Source organism: Thamnophis elegans, chromosome 2, assembly GCF_009769535.1.
Source record: "Thamnophis elegans isolate rThaEle1 chromosome 2, rThaEle1.pri, whole genome shotgun sequence".
In the NCBI taxonomy this organism is placed as follows: domain Eukaryota; kingdom Metazoa; phylum Chordata; class Lepidosauria; order Squamata; family Colubridae; genus Thamnophis; species Thamnophis elegans.
In genome coordinates this window covers 107,556,355-107,571,325 of record NC_045542.1, presented here as the reverse complement: position 1 = coordinate 107,571,325, position 14,971 = coordinate 107,556,355, and the positions used below count along the sequence as shown (strand labels likewise).

Genomic DNA, 14,971 nt, shown 5'->3' with positions numbered 1-14,971 from the left:
TGGATCCTGCTTTAATAATACATAAAAGACAAGAAGTTGAAAAGTGGTCTTAAATTAGTCACCAAGTCTACATCAAGTGAAAACACATGTGAAGAGCTTTTTTTCTTTCTTTTTCTTCCTTTGTTTTCTTTATTTTGTATTAATTTGTGTTACTGTTTTCTGTCTTTAAAGCTATTTCTCTGTTTATCTCACATGTAAAGAAAAGTTTAGCCAGAATATCTATAACTGCTTGTGGGAAAATAAATTAAATTATTTTAACTCAGTTTTCAGTTCGGGTATAACAGTCTGTGACTGTCATTGACTCTGCATACAGTAACTTGTCTTTCTGTTTTTGTCTCAATCCTGTTTATGAGCTACACATGATCAAGATCCCCACATGCCTAAAATATTTTACCACAAAATAAAATACTTTTCTAATCCTAGATCTTAAAATTCTATCCTACCTGAACTAACCCCCTACAGGAAATACAAGATTGTGTATTTGTGCTCCCTGTGCAGAGAATATACTCATTTCTCTTTTAAAAACATTTCTACATGGTTAATATTCAAGATATATATGTTTTTGTTATAAAAGTAGTGTATACTTCCACGACATCCACATGAATAAATATTAAAGCCTTTGAGGCTAAAGGGCTTGATATTAAGTTGTCTTTCAATTTTAGCATAAATATTTAAATATTATCTAGTGTCATAATGAATTAGATTATCAAATTAATAATAAAGTGTCCTATAGAGCTTTTTAAAGCCAGTTTAGTTTACTTTTGTTAAATGTTCAAATTTTTCTTCTTGAGCTATGATAAATACTTATACAGGAGATCTTTCCAGGACATAACTAATTATTTAATACCCTAAAATTGTATTAAAACTTACTATTTTTTTCTGTAAGAAAAGGCAACTTAGTGTGGATCTCAGTGAACAAAACAATCCAATTTTGTGCTAAGAAACCATTTATTCTAGTACTATTCCTAAATTACACAAATTAAAAACATAGAGAAATGTTTTAATTTATTAAATCTTGTATAAGTTTTGTAAAGAAATTGGGGAGTGTAATTACAGGTTTTAACAGTTTCAAGTTTTGTGATACTGGTTTTTAATAATAGTACTTCAATAATAATTTGCCTGTACTATTTTATTTTCCATAATTTGCAATCTGCACACTGTTTCTATTTAGTACACAACGAAAAGTTGCTGGTTGGATATCCCAGTATTTGACAGGATTCTTGAATAAGCTTATGCCATTATATAGTGTTTTCTTCAGCCTTCCTTCTCTTGGACAAAAATCATTCACTCCCACGCTTGAAATACTATTTGAGTGAAGAAAGACAACCTATGAGAAGATAAAAAGAAATTTCAGTAATCACCATACAATATGTTTAAGCTTACTACCGCAAGTTTGGTATTTGCTAGATGGGATTAGCAGGTTAATGGCCCCAGATCATAGGTGATATTCAGCAGGTTTTAGCCAGATCTGGAGAACCAGTAGCGGAAATTTTAAGTAGTTTGGAGAATCGGTAAATACCACCTCTGACTGGCCCCTCACCCACCTAGTCTCTGCCTCCCGAGTCCCAGCTGCTTGGGAGGGAGTGGGGATTTTGCAGTAACCTTCCCCTGGAGAGGGGAGGGAATGGAGATTTTACAGTATTCTTCCCTGTCACGCCCACCAAGCCATGCCACGCCCACCAAGCCACGCCCACAGAACCAGTAGTAAAAAAAATTGAATCCCACCACTGCCCCAGATCAATACAATACAAATACAAAATTTAGAAGTATTTAAGTACAGAATTGAAACAATTCTGCTTCAATTGTGCTACCTTGTGCTAGCCATAGTTACTGTTACAAACTTGACAACTGTCTCTGTAAGAGCAAGAAAAAAAGCTTATTAAATATTACCTGTAGATATTTTAGTTCTGAAAGACCAGCTGGTACTTTTTTCAGTTTATTCTTTTCTAGATGGATTTCTCTAACATTTGGTATATTAGCAAAACTTCCATTTTCCACATCTTTGATTTTGTTGTTTCCCAACCCCAACCTAGTGGTAAATTAAAATTTGAAATAGCTCAGACAATATATTTTATAATAAAATTTGAAAACTGTATAAACTACTTAAAACAGTGTATTTCAGGACTTCATTGTCAAAACTATTTTCTCAAGAACTGCTTTTCAATATTCTATTGGGCTGTCAGAATATCGTTAAATATAACTTGCATTTCTTCCTTAACATTCTTCTAGTATCTGTTACATTCCTTTAAAGTTATCTTACCTCTTTTAACACAATTTAATTCAACTTAATATATCCATAATGGAGCCATATTTTTTCCAGGTGCTTGAAGTCTCGAAGGGCATTCTGTTTTTTTATTTCATTCTCTCCATCTATTATTTATAGGCATAGCCAAAATTCCTCAGTATATCTATTTAGAAACAGAGGTCACAAGATCTAACCTGCTTCAGGAAAAAAAGATCTTCCTGACCCCTCTTAGGTTCAAAGAAAAAAAGAAATTGACTACAATAATATAGTATAATGTAGCAATGTATTTATATGAATCAAAGCAAAACAGGACACCTCAAAGGAATAAAAGTTATTGGAAGTGTTCTTAATAAGTTAATATAATGTTAAGGAATTATTGTTACAAAATATTGCATCAAATTTTGAATTATTATAGTATCAACAATTTTTAATTTTTATCATTTAGTTTCCTTGTTTTTCTATATAAGGCACTCTTAAATTCTTTCCTGGAGGCTAAATATATTCCCCTGGTATGGAGCAAAGCAGGAAAAAGCTTTCTCTTATATGCCCATTGGGAAGCTAAAACTGTCTTCTTGCTGATATTAATGTTAAACCTGGTAATGTTAATATAGGTAAGTCCTAAATCAGTTATGATCAAATAGAATATAGAATAACAGAGTTGGAAGGGACCTTAGAGGTCTTCTAGTCTAACCTCCTGCTTAGGCAGGAAACCCTACACCACTTCAGACAAATGTATATCCAACATTTTCTTAAAAATTAAAAAACCTAAAAAAATAAAAGAACACTGGGCTGTGTTTAAAAACAAATGGCAACAAATGCAAATCTTTCCACATGGAAATAATATTCCGGATTCCAATTTTACGGACTGGTTAGCTACCATTTTTAGGTGCCATACATTTGTACCAGTTGAAATTTCAGAAAACTCTTCAAGGTTAGGTCATATTGAATATTGCAATTGTTTATCATGATCAAACCAGAACATAAGAAGAGTCTCAGTTCATATTAGGAATAGTTGGGCAAGTGCCCGTTAACAGCTGGTGCAACACAGAGGTGGGTTCCTACTGGTTCAGACCGGTTTGGCCGAACCTGTAGTAACTTGGCGGCCTGGGTCGCTGGAACCAGCAGCGACCCAGGCCTGCCATGCCCCCCAAAATGATTCGCCGCCATCTTGTTTCTGCCTTATGCGCATGTATAGAGCAATTTTGTTGCACTGTGCATGCGCGCAGAGCACGCCTCAAGCATGCACGGCACATCCCTGAGCAAACTAGTAGTAGCTGCAGCCAGGACCCACCCCTGGTGCAACCCCATCCTAGAATAAGCTGTCCTTTGGGCACAGGCTCTGGTTTTCCATACAGCAAAAGCACCTCTGTCTATCAGGATTTCATTTCAGTTAGTTCCCTTGAATAATATTACTGAGGCTAAGAAACAGTCAGATAAATTGACTGCTTTCTCTTTACCACGTCTACAGACAGAATCAGTAGCACTAAATGTTAACAGCATACTAGTGGCAACTCATTCAAAGCTTAAGTTCTACCTCTGAAGATTTTTATATCGAATGAAATCTTCAAGTTCAATTGCAGAGATCTTGTTGTCATCTAGATGAAGTTCCAGGAGACTGGATGGCAATGCTGTTAAAAAGGAGAATATGTATCTTGAATAAGTTAAACATTAAAAATTAAGCATTAATATATTATTAGATACGTGGAGATCAAATGTTGCAACGTTTTTATGGCAGCTATAATTGTTACAGGAATACATAGTGACGATGAACAATGAGGCTTCTCTTGTCCAAATACACATTTCAGGAATTAAAATTGCATAGATTGCTGAATCGAAGCAGGATCATATTCTCCAGGTTGTTTCATTCACAAGAAGGAAAGTCATGACATCCTATATGCACAGATGTCCCACTGCATGTCAACTTAGAATATCATCAAATAAATTATTGACATTTCTTTATTTTCTCCCCCCCCCCCCCATTTTTTTTTAATTTTTATTCAAAGCTTTAAAACACAAACTCCAAAAAAGGGGAGAAAGGAAAAGAAATACAAGAGGAAAAGAAAACTAGATAAGACTATATAAAGATAAAAAAATGTGAACAAAACAATAAAATATCCCTCTTGGGGAATACTGATAAATATATTTCAAATATAATAATGCTCAGTCCCTTTGCAAAGTAGGCACACAATTTATAAATTTCTACAACACTGTTTACCTGACCAACTTGGCCTACATCTATGTACTACATAGAAAAGAGCATAGTTAACAGATAACACTAACAGCAGAATTAAATTTCAAAACCCTCTGTTAACAGTCTACTATTATATTGAACTCACAGAAAGACTACTACTTTATTTTCATGATAAAGCTTGCATGTTCAGGTTTCAATTGGTGGTACTTCCTAAAATCTGGGAAATAGATCTGTAAATTGCAATGTTTAGTAGTTGGTGGCAACATCTCCTTTTCTTCCCTATTTAAATTTGAGAAAAGTATTGCCATTTATTATGACTATTTCAAAGAAAATTGTAGTAACAATTTTTATGAGTGCTAAAATGCGTAGGTCGTGCAAAACAGACCCAAATCTGCATTACATGTGGAAAATGGTAAGTGTAACAGCATTCTTGTGCAAGCCTCATGTTGATCTGAGAAATAGTTTTTCAAATTAAATATAAGGCACTTTTGTTATTTTAGAACTGTTAGCCAATATACACAACAAAATTTTGTGGCATCTTAAAACTAACAAATGCCCACCACATAAAATTAAAGAGATGGAGGCATTAAGCAAACTTTTAAAATGATACTGCTTGTTATATTCATGTATCTGTTTTCTATGTTGTTGCACTATGATCTAAAGCATGCCTTTGGTTTCTATTATGGTCTAGGAAAATATTAGCTCTCCAATGATTTCATCTTGGCAGCATTATTATGAAATGCCCAAAAAAACAGTTTCTTCTTGTTGGTTTCCAATTCTACCTTTGTTTTTCTAATTTATGTATGAATGTACATTTCTGTTTATTGGATTCATAAACTAGTCACTAATATTCATACATGTTGGCCTTTGAGATTCATTTGCAAATGATTCTTGAACAGACTTGTGCATCTATGGCTGAAAAATAACTTTGAATATGCCAATTTCTTGTCCTTAAGAACTTGCAGATACATAAACTTCCACTTCCAGAATGTTCAGCTCATCTTGAAATTAGAAGATTAGGTAATGTCAAATGTTATTCCAATATCTTTCCCTGCAATTCTCAACATACCTTTATCATATTTTTCTGGTATTATGCCCAGAGGTGGTATTCAGCCAGTTCTGACAGGTTCCAGAGAACCAGTAGTTGAAATGTTGAGTACTGTATTTTTCGGACTGTAAGACACACCGGTGTATAAGACGCACCAAGATTTCGAAGAGGTAAATTTTTTAAAAAAAGTTTTTGCACTCTGCAGGCCTCCCAAACCCACTGCGTGCCATGTTTTTTGTGAAAACAGGGCATGCAGAGAGTTTGAGAGGCCTGCAGAGTGCTCCTGGGGGCTGTGGGGAGCAAAAACCAGCCCATTTTTCGCTTGCTTTTGCCCTCCCCAAAGTGCTCCAGGAGCACTTTGCAGGCCTCCCAAACCCTCAGAACATCCATTTTTGCAAAGGGCGTGGGGTTTCAGAAGCCCCAAAATGCTGTATTCAGTGTATAAGACGCACCCAGATTTTCACCCTCTCCGTCTTATACTCCAAAAAATACAGTATTTCATAGCACAGTCACACAATATATGGTGAAAATTTACATTTGAATAAATGTGTAGATTATTTGCTTATATTTTAGCATTTAAGATCATCCCAGGATTGGATGCAAAGATATTACAGTTCATCCACTAGCGTTTTTCTTTTCTTGAGTTGTTATAAAAACATGGCATGCTTTTACAATTGATAATTTAATTAAGAACAAAAATATTTGCTGAAATGGGAAATAGGTTTTTCTGAACTTTTGGAACTTTTTAAGTTATTTTTTTTAACCATTTGACAGAAGGCCACATGTTTCAGTCTTTGATGTTCCTGGAAGATCGGAAAATAGTTAGGGTAACTTCATAGTAATTTTCCAATTTAATGGTTATGTTGATTGGAAACCATACTTCATTTAATTGGTTCTCCTATGAAATCTTTTATGTTTGACCATCATAGATGTTGATGCTCCGGCTTTTCTATCAAGTGTATTTTATTGGTGTACATCTCAAAAGGAGAGTGCTACTTCTTGAATAGGAATGACAAATTCCAAAGAGGTATGGACTATGTTTCTCCTTGTGGCACATATCAATACTCTGCAAGTTTAAGATGGTCAATTTAATAAATAACTTGTTATTTGACTTAGCCTAAAATTTTCCTCCAGCTCTAATAAGCATGATTTCTGGATTGGATTCTAGCATAAAACAATATGCTTGTTAGGATGTCTATCAGACAAATAAATTGTACAGCTTGTTTATTTGCCTTGAATGCAACTATTGCATAGTTAGATCCTCAACCATTGGACAATGATTCTATGTAACATTGATTCTTTAAACCTGGATTGGGTAATTTGTTCTTTTCACTATTTGCTTAGTTGTATACGTATTTTTTTTCTTTCCAAGAATGGCATTGATGCGCTCCCAAGCTTCTGGATCCTATTTTCAGAAATCATTGAGTTCTTATAATATGTCATTACATAAGTCAGTTATAATTATTTTAACTGAAATAACATATTAATACCAAATTTGAAATATAGTTTATAAAAGAAGTTAAGTACATTTAACTTATACTTATTTAATAAATAAGTATATTTATTAAAAAAACAAAATACATCATACCATTTGGTACAGATGTTAATTTTGCTTCTGCTATCCTTATATGGTAGAGTGTCAAACCTTCAAAAGCCCCAGGTTCTATTCCATCGTTGTCAAGAGGATTTGCACTCATTTCTGTTAAAAGAGAGCACATTCTGTTAGTTGGAAGTACAGGTGATTTTCAAATTTCAAAAAGCCACCCCAATCTGGTTTTTTATAGTTCCAGTGAAAGAGTACAGTGATTTATTCTTTATAATCTATTAATTTGTATATGAATAAAGGAAGTGGCTTTGTACAAAGGTGTAGGAAACCTCCTAACACCTTTAATTTATAAAATATGGCATAAATTCATGAACAGATTCATTTTTGGAGGAATATACACATGACACATTGGTTCAGTGGCTAAGATGCTTAGCTTGTTGATCAGAAAGGTCAGCAGTTTGACGGTTCAAATCCCTAGTGCCATGTAACACAGTGAGCTCCTGTTACTTGTCCCAGCTTCTGCCAATGTAGCAGTTCAAAAGCATGTAAAAATGCAAGTAGAAAAATAGGGACCACCTTTGGTGAGAAGGTAACAGCGCTCCGTGTGCCTTTGGTGTTTAGTCATGCTGGCCACATAATCACAGAGGCATCTTCAGGCAGCTCTAACTCTTCGGCTTTGAAACGGAGATGAGCACCACCCCTAGAGTCGGGAACAACTAGCACATACCGTATTTTTCGGAGTATAAGACGCACCTTTTTTCCTCAAAAAAGAGGCTGAAAATCTGGGTGTGTCTTATACACCGAAGCCTCCCGAAGCCCCACCCCCTTCACCAAAATCGCTGTGCATAGCTTGTAGCAGGCTTTCAGAGAGCTTCTGGGGCTGGGAAGGGCAGAAATGAGCAAAAATGGGCTATTTTTTGCCCCCGCAACCCTCAGCAGCACTCTATAAGCTTCCATAAGGCTATGAATGCAATTTTTTTTGACGAAAAATGGCCATTTTCACAAAAAATGTGCCATTTTTTGCTGGTTTTTGCTTCCCCTCCCCAGGAGCACTCTGCAAAAATGGGCCCGTTTTTGTGAAAAACAAGCCATTTTGGGGAGGTTTGCAGAGTGCAAAAACTCCCCCCCCCCTTTTTGGAAAGTTCTTTAACTGGTTGATGAGAATTACATAGATGAAGTGCTGTGCCAGCAGAAACACCTACCTATCTACTGTATTTCTCTCTATTTCTATTTCTCTCTCTCTATCCCCCTACCTACTCTCTCTCTCCCTATTTACTGTATTTCTTTCTGTGTCTATTTCTCTCTATCCCTCTACCTACCAACCTATCTACTCTCTCTCTCTCTCTCTCTCCCTACCTATCTACTGTATCTCTCTACCTCTTTCTATTTCTCTCTCTCTATCCCTCTACCTACCTACTGACTCTCTCTCCCCCCCCTCTCTCTCTACCTCTCCCTTTATCTACCTACCTACCTAACTACTCTCTCTCTCTCCAAACCTACCTACTATATTTCTATCTCTTTCTCCCTCTCTATCCCTCTACCTATCTACTTTTTAAAAAAAAAAATGCCTCTTCAAAACCTTGGTGTGTCTTATACTCCAAAAAATATGGTATGTGCGAGGGGAACCTTTACCTTTACACATGATAAATTAAAACCATATATATCAAAACTTTTAAAAGGAGTGAAATGTTGGTGCACTTCATCCTTTCAAAAATAAACATTTGCTACAGACAGAGCCACACAATGAATTGGATTATCAAGCCGGTTACCAAACAAGAGCTATCCACATGTTCCTTTTTAATAAACAAATGATTATCTGCTTTCTCTCAATTCTATGAGGCAGCTATTTTTGTTTAAACTATGCAGCACAAAGTAATAGGAATCTGTGTTCTATCTGTGAAGTTTGAACAAGAAGATAGCATTAATTATTTTAAAGGAGATTTTTTTTATATGAGTGTTTTGTTTGTTTTTGGCTTAATGGGATCTCAAAAAATAGAAAATATGGCAAGCAGACTATAAATTATGTATATCACATTAAGCCTCCAAACCTTGAAGTATAGCTTTATATTATGTTTGAAGCAGATTGATTTGTTTGGCTTCTTTTGTTCCAAGGTCACATTGTTTTGATTCAATTCAATTCAATTCATGATAGAAGAAGCTCAATACTCCTATCCATCTTTAAATAAAAATTACAAACCTCAACTTCCATAAAATTATTAAATCTATACAATCCTTACAAAATAAAACATTATTAAAAAAAAATAGGTTTTTAAGAATTTTGAAATAAGGAGGCAAGATTTGCCATGGTAATGTTAGATAACTTTTGGGTTGTGTCCACATTTATGCTATATGATTAGTCTACCTTAGCTTTGAATGATTATTTTACACAACTCATGTATCAGAATTCCATAACTTTTTTCTCCTAGTAAAGACATTTTGGCTTTCTACAGAAAAGGTCATGAAGATTGCAAGCAAACCTTTGTATGGTAATTTGAACCTGGAAATATTTTGACAATATGTACAAGAATAAATTTCCAAAAATATACCTTATAGTCTCCATTTATTTATCAGCAAAAATGCAACATATACATATGTATGTGTGTATGTATGTGTATATATATGTGTGTGTGTGTGTATGTGTACACATACACACATACACACATATATACGTACAAAAATGCACATACATATATACAGACACCCAAACAAGCTTTTAGTGTGTAACTGAGAACATTATAATGAAGCCAATAGTTTTTATTATGTTGATGGTCTGAATGATATGAATAACTTGTAAATCCTTCATCAAATATTTATATATTGAATGCAGACAGGTTCTCTTGCTATCTACTAAGAAATATTACTTCTCTTATCCTTTTTCCATTTTAGTTTGTTCAATCTAAATTTCTCTACTAATGGTTTATTTATTTATTAAATTTGTTCACGGCTCATCTCTGTGATTCTGGGGGGTTACAGAGTAACCTTCCCCACCCCCCACTATTGTGCAGCAGATTTATAAAAATAATACACTTACCTAAAACATGTAAAGATTTCATTCCCTTAAATATGTCTTTATGAATCTTTTTAACTTTGTTGTCATGAATTCTTATCTCAGCTAAACTTCTTGGCAGATTTTCTGGGATCTGAGTTAAATGATTATGGGACAAGTAGAGGCGCCGCAGCTTCTTTGTTGACTGAAATGCTTCAGGATGGATCTTTGTTATTTTGTTGTTGTTCAAGGCAAGGGCCTAATCAAAATATGAGCTTAATGTTAGGCATTGATTTTATTTTAAAGTTCTCACTTAAAAAGACAGTATGATATTCTTTAAATGGAAATATATTGGGTTTTTTAAGTATTCAAACTTTTGCAAGCCACAAAACTCCAACTTGAAATTGTTTATGTATGATTTGAATAAAGCAGAAGTAACATGGAAATGGAGTCACTAAAGACTGCCAAAAGAAAATTAGATTTAATTCTAATATTACACATAAGATTTTATCTTTTGCTTTTACTATAGATTAATAAAATGATCACAAATTGATCAGTTTTGAAAATGTGGTTAGTATAGATCAAATTACTGATTTTCCAAACAATTATCTTTATTTATCTCTTTGAACATCAATTTATATTAATCTTATGCTGTTATTCTGTGTGTGTGTGTGTGTGTGTGTGTGTGTGTGTGTGTGTGTTAGGTAAAATGAAGTATGATAGTGTCCTGAGAAGAAGTTCAGAAAATAAGCTTACATATAGTGATGAAAGTCCTTTAAAATCGTTTTCCTTGATCTCTTTTATTTTGTTGTTTTGAAGATCTATCATACGAGTATCTAATGGAATATTCCTTGGTACAGAAGTCAAGCCTATTTATAAGAAAAAAATTATGAATATTTATTTAGTAAACATATTTCTGTGCATTGCAATCAAAGGAGACTCTTGGTGCCTTTTATAGAATGTATACATAAAAAAAAGAAAATGAAATGAAATGAAGATGGCAACATTCACATCAGGGGAAAGTTGTCTGAAACAATTTCAACAGCTTCCAAAAGACCAACAAGAAGAGAACTATTCTTTTTGCCATGGTCAGGCTGTTCCACTGTGTTGGCTCTCTACAAAGAAGCAGCACTACCCAAGCCTCTTGAAAGTGTACAATTTGCATTTGTTTTTTTCTAGTAGCTCCAATTGTTCAGAGTGATACTGACAGGAGTAGGCAGTCTGGAAAGTACTTAGAGACTAAGCTGTATAGGGCTTTATGAGTCAACTCCAGCACCTTATATAGGACCCAAATGGCAAACAATGCAGGATCCCAAAAGTGCCATAATATGCTCCCAGTGCTAGAATTGCAAAAGGAGGCAGCTGCTTCATTTTGGACTAATTGTAATTTCTGAATACTCTTTAAATGCAGTCCCAAGCACAGTACATTAAAGTTGTCTAACTATGTGTTGTCTAACTATGTACGAGCATGAGTTATAGTAGTTGGTCCTCCTATTCCTGCTTCACCACTGGCATGCCTGCTGAAGCTGGGCATAGACCACTCTGGAGTTCAGAAGCAGCCCCATGTTGTGAACCTACTTCCTGGTAGGTAGTGCTTGTGACAAAAAGGCGTTGATGGATCAACCGTAACTCCAAATTGGTAGGGTTCAATTTCAATTTGTTCTTTCTCATCCCGAACTTGACAGCCTCTAGATACCGGTTAAGGTTAATAATAACTCTCCCACAAGTCAGATGGCAAAATACAATTCAATATCATCAGGATATTGAAGATACCCATCCATAAACTGTTGAATAATGTCTTTTTTTTCACGATACACAACTTCGCTAATAAATTCATATAGAAGTTAAAAAGCAATGGATACAAGACAAACACCTGTGGTGTTCCATAAATCAGGGGCCACTGGGCCGATCTCTCTTCTCCCACCAATTAAGAAAGGAGTAGAAACATGGTTAAAACAATCCAAAAGTGAACCATGGTTGATGGTATCAAAAGCTGTTGAGATCTAATAAAAACAGAATGGGCATACCTCCCCAATCCAAGTCACAACACAGGTAATCTAGAAGATTGACCAATAGTACCTATGCCCCAAAACTAGGCCTAAACCCTGATTGGACTGAAAACTGAAAAAGATCAAGATAATCCATTTGTTTAGGATGATGCAAAGTTGATTCATCCTAACTATTTAAATAACTGTCAAGCCCACGCAATAGATCAACAGAGTTCAAGTTGACTTGCTTATTGTGCTTCTACCTATAGTACACGAATCTACCCAGACTGCTTGACTTGGGAATAGACAGATAAGTTTCCATGGAGCCTAGGGTGGGAAAGAGTGTTAGTCTTGGAGCTTTTGCGGCTGTGCAGTGATTCAAGGCTAATTGCCCACTTGAAATAACCTGCTGACTGGGTATTGCCCACCATCAAGTTTCCTTTAAAAAGAATTACTTTAATTCTTTAACACCATTGCATCCAATTTTTTAAGCATTTTTGAACTTAAAACAACTATATTTTCAGTATGGCTAGAAGCAAAGGTGCAAAAGAGCTAATGTAATCTTGGGCTAGATTAATACAGGTCAGTATAATGTAAACTTTATGAAAAATTACTGTTCCTCTCTATAATATGTTGATCTGGTCAGATTGCACGTGAGGTTTAACTTAGTAACAATGCAAGCTTCTGCAAATGCACTAGATCATCAGAAATTAGGGGAAGAGTTGGCAATCCCTAATACACTACAGACTTTAGGAACCAGTAAACATGGACCACTGGCTTTCCTTAACAAATAGAGGAGCACTGATGAGGAGGAAGAAAGCAGGTAAAGTATTTCTGGAAATACTCATCAAGCAACTATCTTTAGCAGCAGGATGCTGGGATAGTGATGTGTTATAGAAATTCATAGTGTAATCACATAATTGGGGTGTGGGAGAGAGTAAACAACATCAATAGAATCAGCATATTTGGCAGGCAATGCAGGAAGAGTTCTTGCTGTTCTTGATGATGAGAGCAAGAAACTGGTAGCATTATACATTATGAAATTTTCATGATAGAGAATCAGGGGTTATGGTTCCTCAGTTTCAGTGAATATGTGGCTTGTGAGCTTGCAATCTGCCCAACCCTAATTTCTTGGGAAACACAACAGGAAGCTAGGTTAGGTTTCACAGATTCCTCATGGTTGTATATGAGTCATGGCACTGTTTGATTGGCCCTATGTGTAAATGCTGGTCATAAATAGTTTCAGCTTTTGTAGGGGAGTTGTAGAATGAATGACCTTATTGATATGCAGCATTATATTCATGTAGTGGATAGTTACATTAAATTATTTCTATGACCAGAAGTTATTAAGACTTGCAAGCGGTACTCAGACTCGATCTGGATTTGTAGAGTAACAGAAGTAACTAAAATGTAAAGTGTGCTTGTCTTATGGCCTGAGCGTTCTAGTCTCTGAGGTCTCAAAGGTTGGGATTGAATCATTTCACATTAATATTTGGATCATCTGCTTATAATACATTCCCAACTATCCCAGTTAACTGATGCTTCATCAGAATAGGGGAACTTCCATGCAAAGATTTCCCATATTATAAACATAGACCTTAGGCATATTGGTGCTATGAAAATTTTTGGCCAGGCTGAAAAAGTAATGGAAGACCAGACATAAGAGATAGAAGTTAAGATGAACATCAATTTATCTTATAAGTGGCAATTTAAGCCAGAGGAGAACAATCCTGGGAAGAGTAATTCCAAGACATCTCACTTTTCTTAACGCACTGTCAATGAGTGAAAAATTTCTCTCATATTTTCCCACAGTCTGTATTTAAACATTAAAAATACCTAACTGAATTCTGTGTAATTCTTGCTTTTTTAATTTTGCCCAACTATGTGGGGCCTTTTTCCCTATTCACTTTCTGCCATACTCTCCTGTCAATACCCAAGCAGACTTTAATTAATACAGTAAAGTTACTAAAGTTCCATGATGAATTTGCCCCATTTAAACTTGACAGTCAGGTTTCTTTTTCATTCCAATCCATATCTTGAACTAACAACTGTAAATCAGCAATATGCTATCCCACAGATAATGCACTCCATCAGAGGCAAAGAAACTAATCAGTCAAATCATCCAAACTAGCTTTCTAGAGTGTTACACAATTGATATTTTTGTGAACTCCAGATTGTACTGTAGCAAAAGGGGAAGTTGTTCATTTTGGTCATGTAAAGGCAATAGGCCAATTATTACTCATAATCAAGACCAATTGATGGGGAAATCCTTAAAACTGAAGGTGGGTATTGAAATAGTATTAGTGCATCTCTGGAGTTTCTTCTCAGGAAGCTGAAGAAAACTTACTAATGTCTACATCACCAATGTACTGCATAGATGTAGCTTCAATGATAATTATCCTTACCTAAATCAGAACAGTGGACAACTCTTAAATAGCATTGACATCCAAAGGGACATACTGGAAATATGTCAACTGGTATCAAGGGTGCTCTGGTAGGAAAAAGGGAATTGTCATCTTTATCATCATCATCAACATCATCATTGTCGTCGTCATCATCCAGATCTTCCATATCCATGAGCATTACATTCTTAAAGGTGAAGTATGAAGGCTTTTGGAAAGGCTTAGCAGAACTTAAGGCCACAAGGAGCAGGAGTATATATTCCTTCATATTTGTAGAATACACATCCCTAAAACAAAACATGATGAGTGCCAAACAAAAAAAATACCATTATTGGTCTTGTAATTTCAGAAATATTAAACAGAAGTACCACATATAAATATGTAGAATATAAATGTTAATTCATCTGTTGAGATTTTACCTGAGAACTAAGGTGGCTAAAATGTTTTACTTATATGGAATTATATTATATATATGGAGACCTTACAATTCTCTTAGAAACTTAACTTTTGAAATAAAGGATTTGATTGTTGCAGAGTACAGTATTCAGTCTGTATTGCCAGAATG

At 35.1% G+C, this 14,971-nt stretch overlaps 1 protein-coding gene across 1 annotated transcript; it reads right to left on the bottom strand.

Moving 5' to 3' along the window:
• Positions 1 to 1,129: 1,129 nt before the first annotated feature.
• ASPN (asporin) lies at positions 1,130 to 14,674 on the bottom strand. The gene is made up of 7 exons (XM_032209098.1): positions 14,410 to 14,674; positions 10,773 to 10,885; positions 10,062 to 10,275; positions 7,073 to 7,183; positions 3,780 to 3,873; positions 1,891 to 2,029; positions 1,130 to 1,327 (listed from the first exon to the last, which is right to left on the bottom strand). Exons 1-7 carry the CDS (start codon positions 14,672 to 14,674, stop codon positions 1,130 to 1,132), a joined length of 1,134 nt encoding a protein of 377 aa, XP_032064989.1.
• Between the last annotated feature and the right edge of the window lie 297 nt (positions 14,675 to 14,971).

Coding starts and splice junctions, on each gene's coding strand:
- ASPN (XM_032209098.1), bottom strand. CDS start 14,674: ATGAAGGAATATATACTCCTGCTCCTTGTGGCCTTAAGTTCTGCTAAG. Junction 10,886..14,409: donor TGTCCACTGTTCTGATTTAG/GTAAGGATAATT, acceptor TCTTATAAATAG/GCTTGACTTCTGTACCAAGG. Junction 2,030..3,779: donor CGATATAAAAATCTTCAGAG/GTAGAACTTAAG, acceptor ATTTACCACTAG/GTTGGGGTTGGGAAACAACA.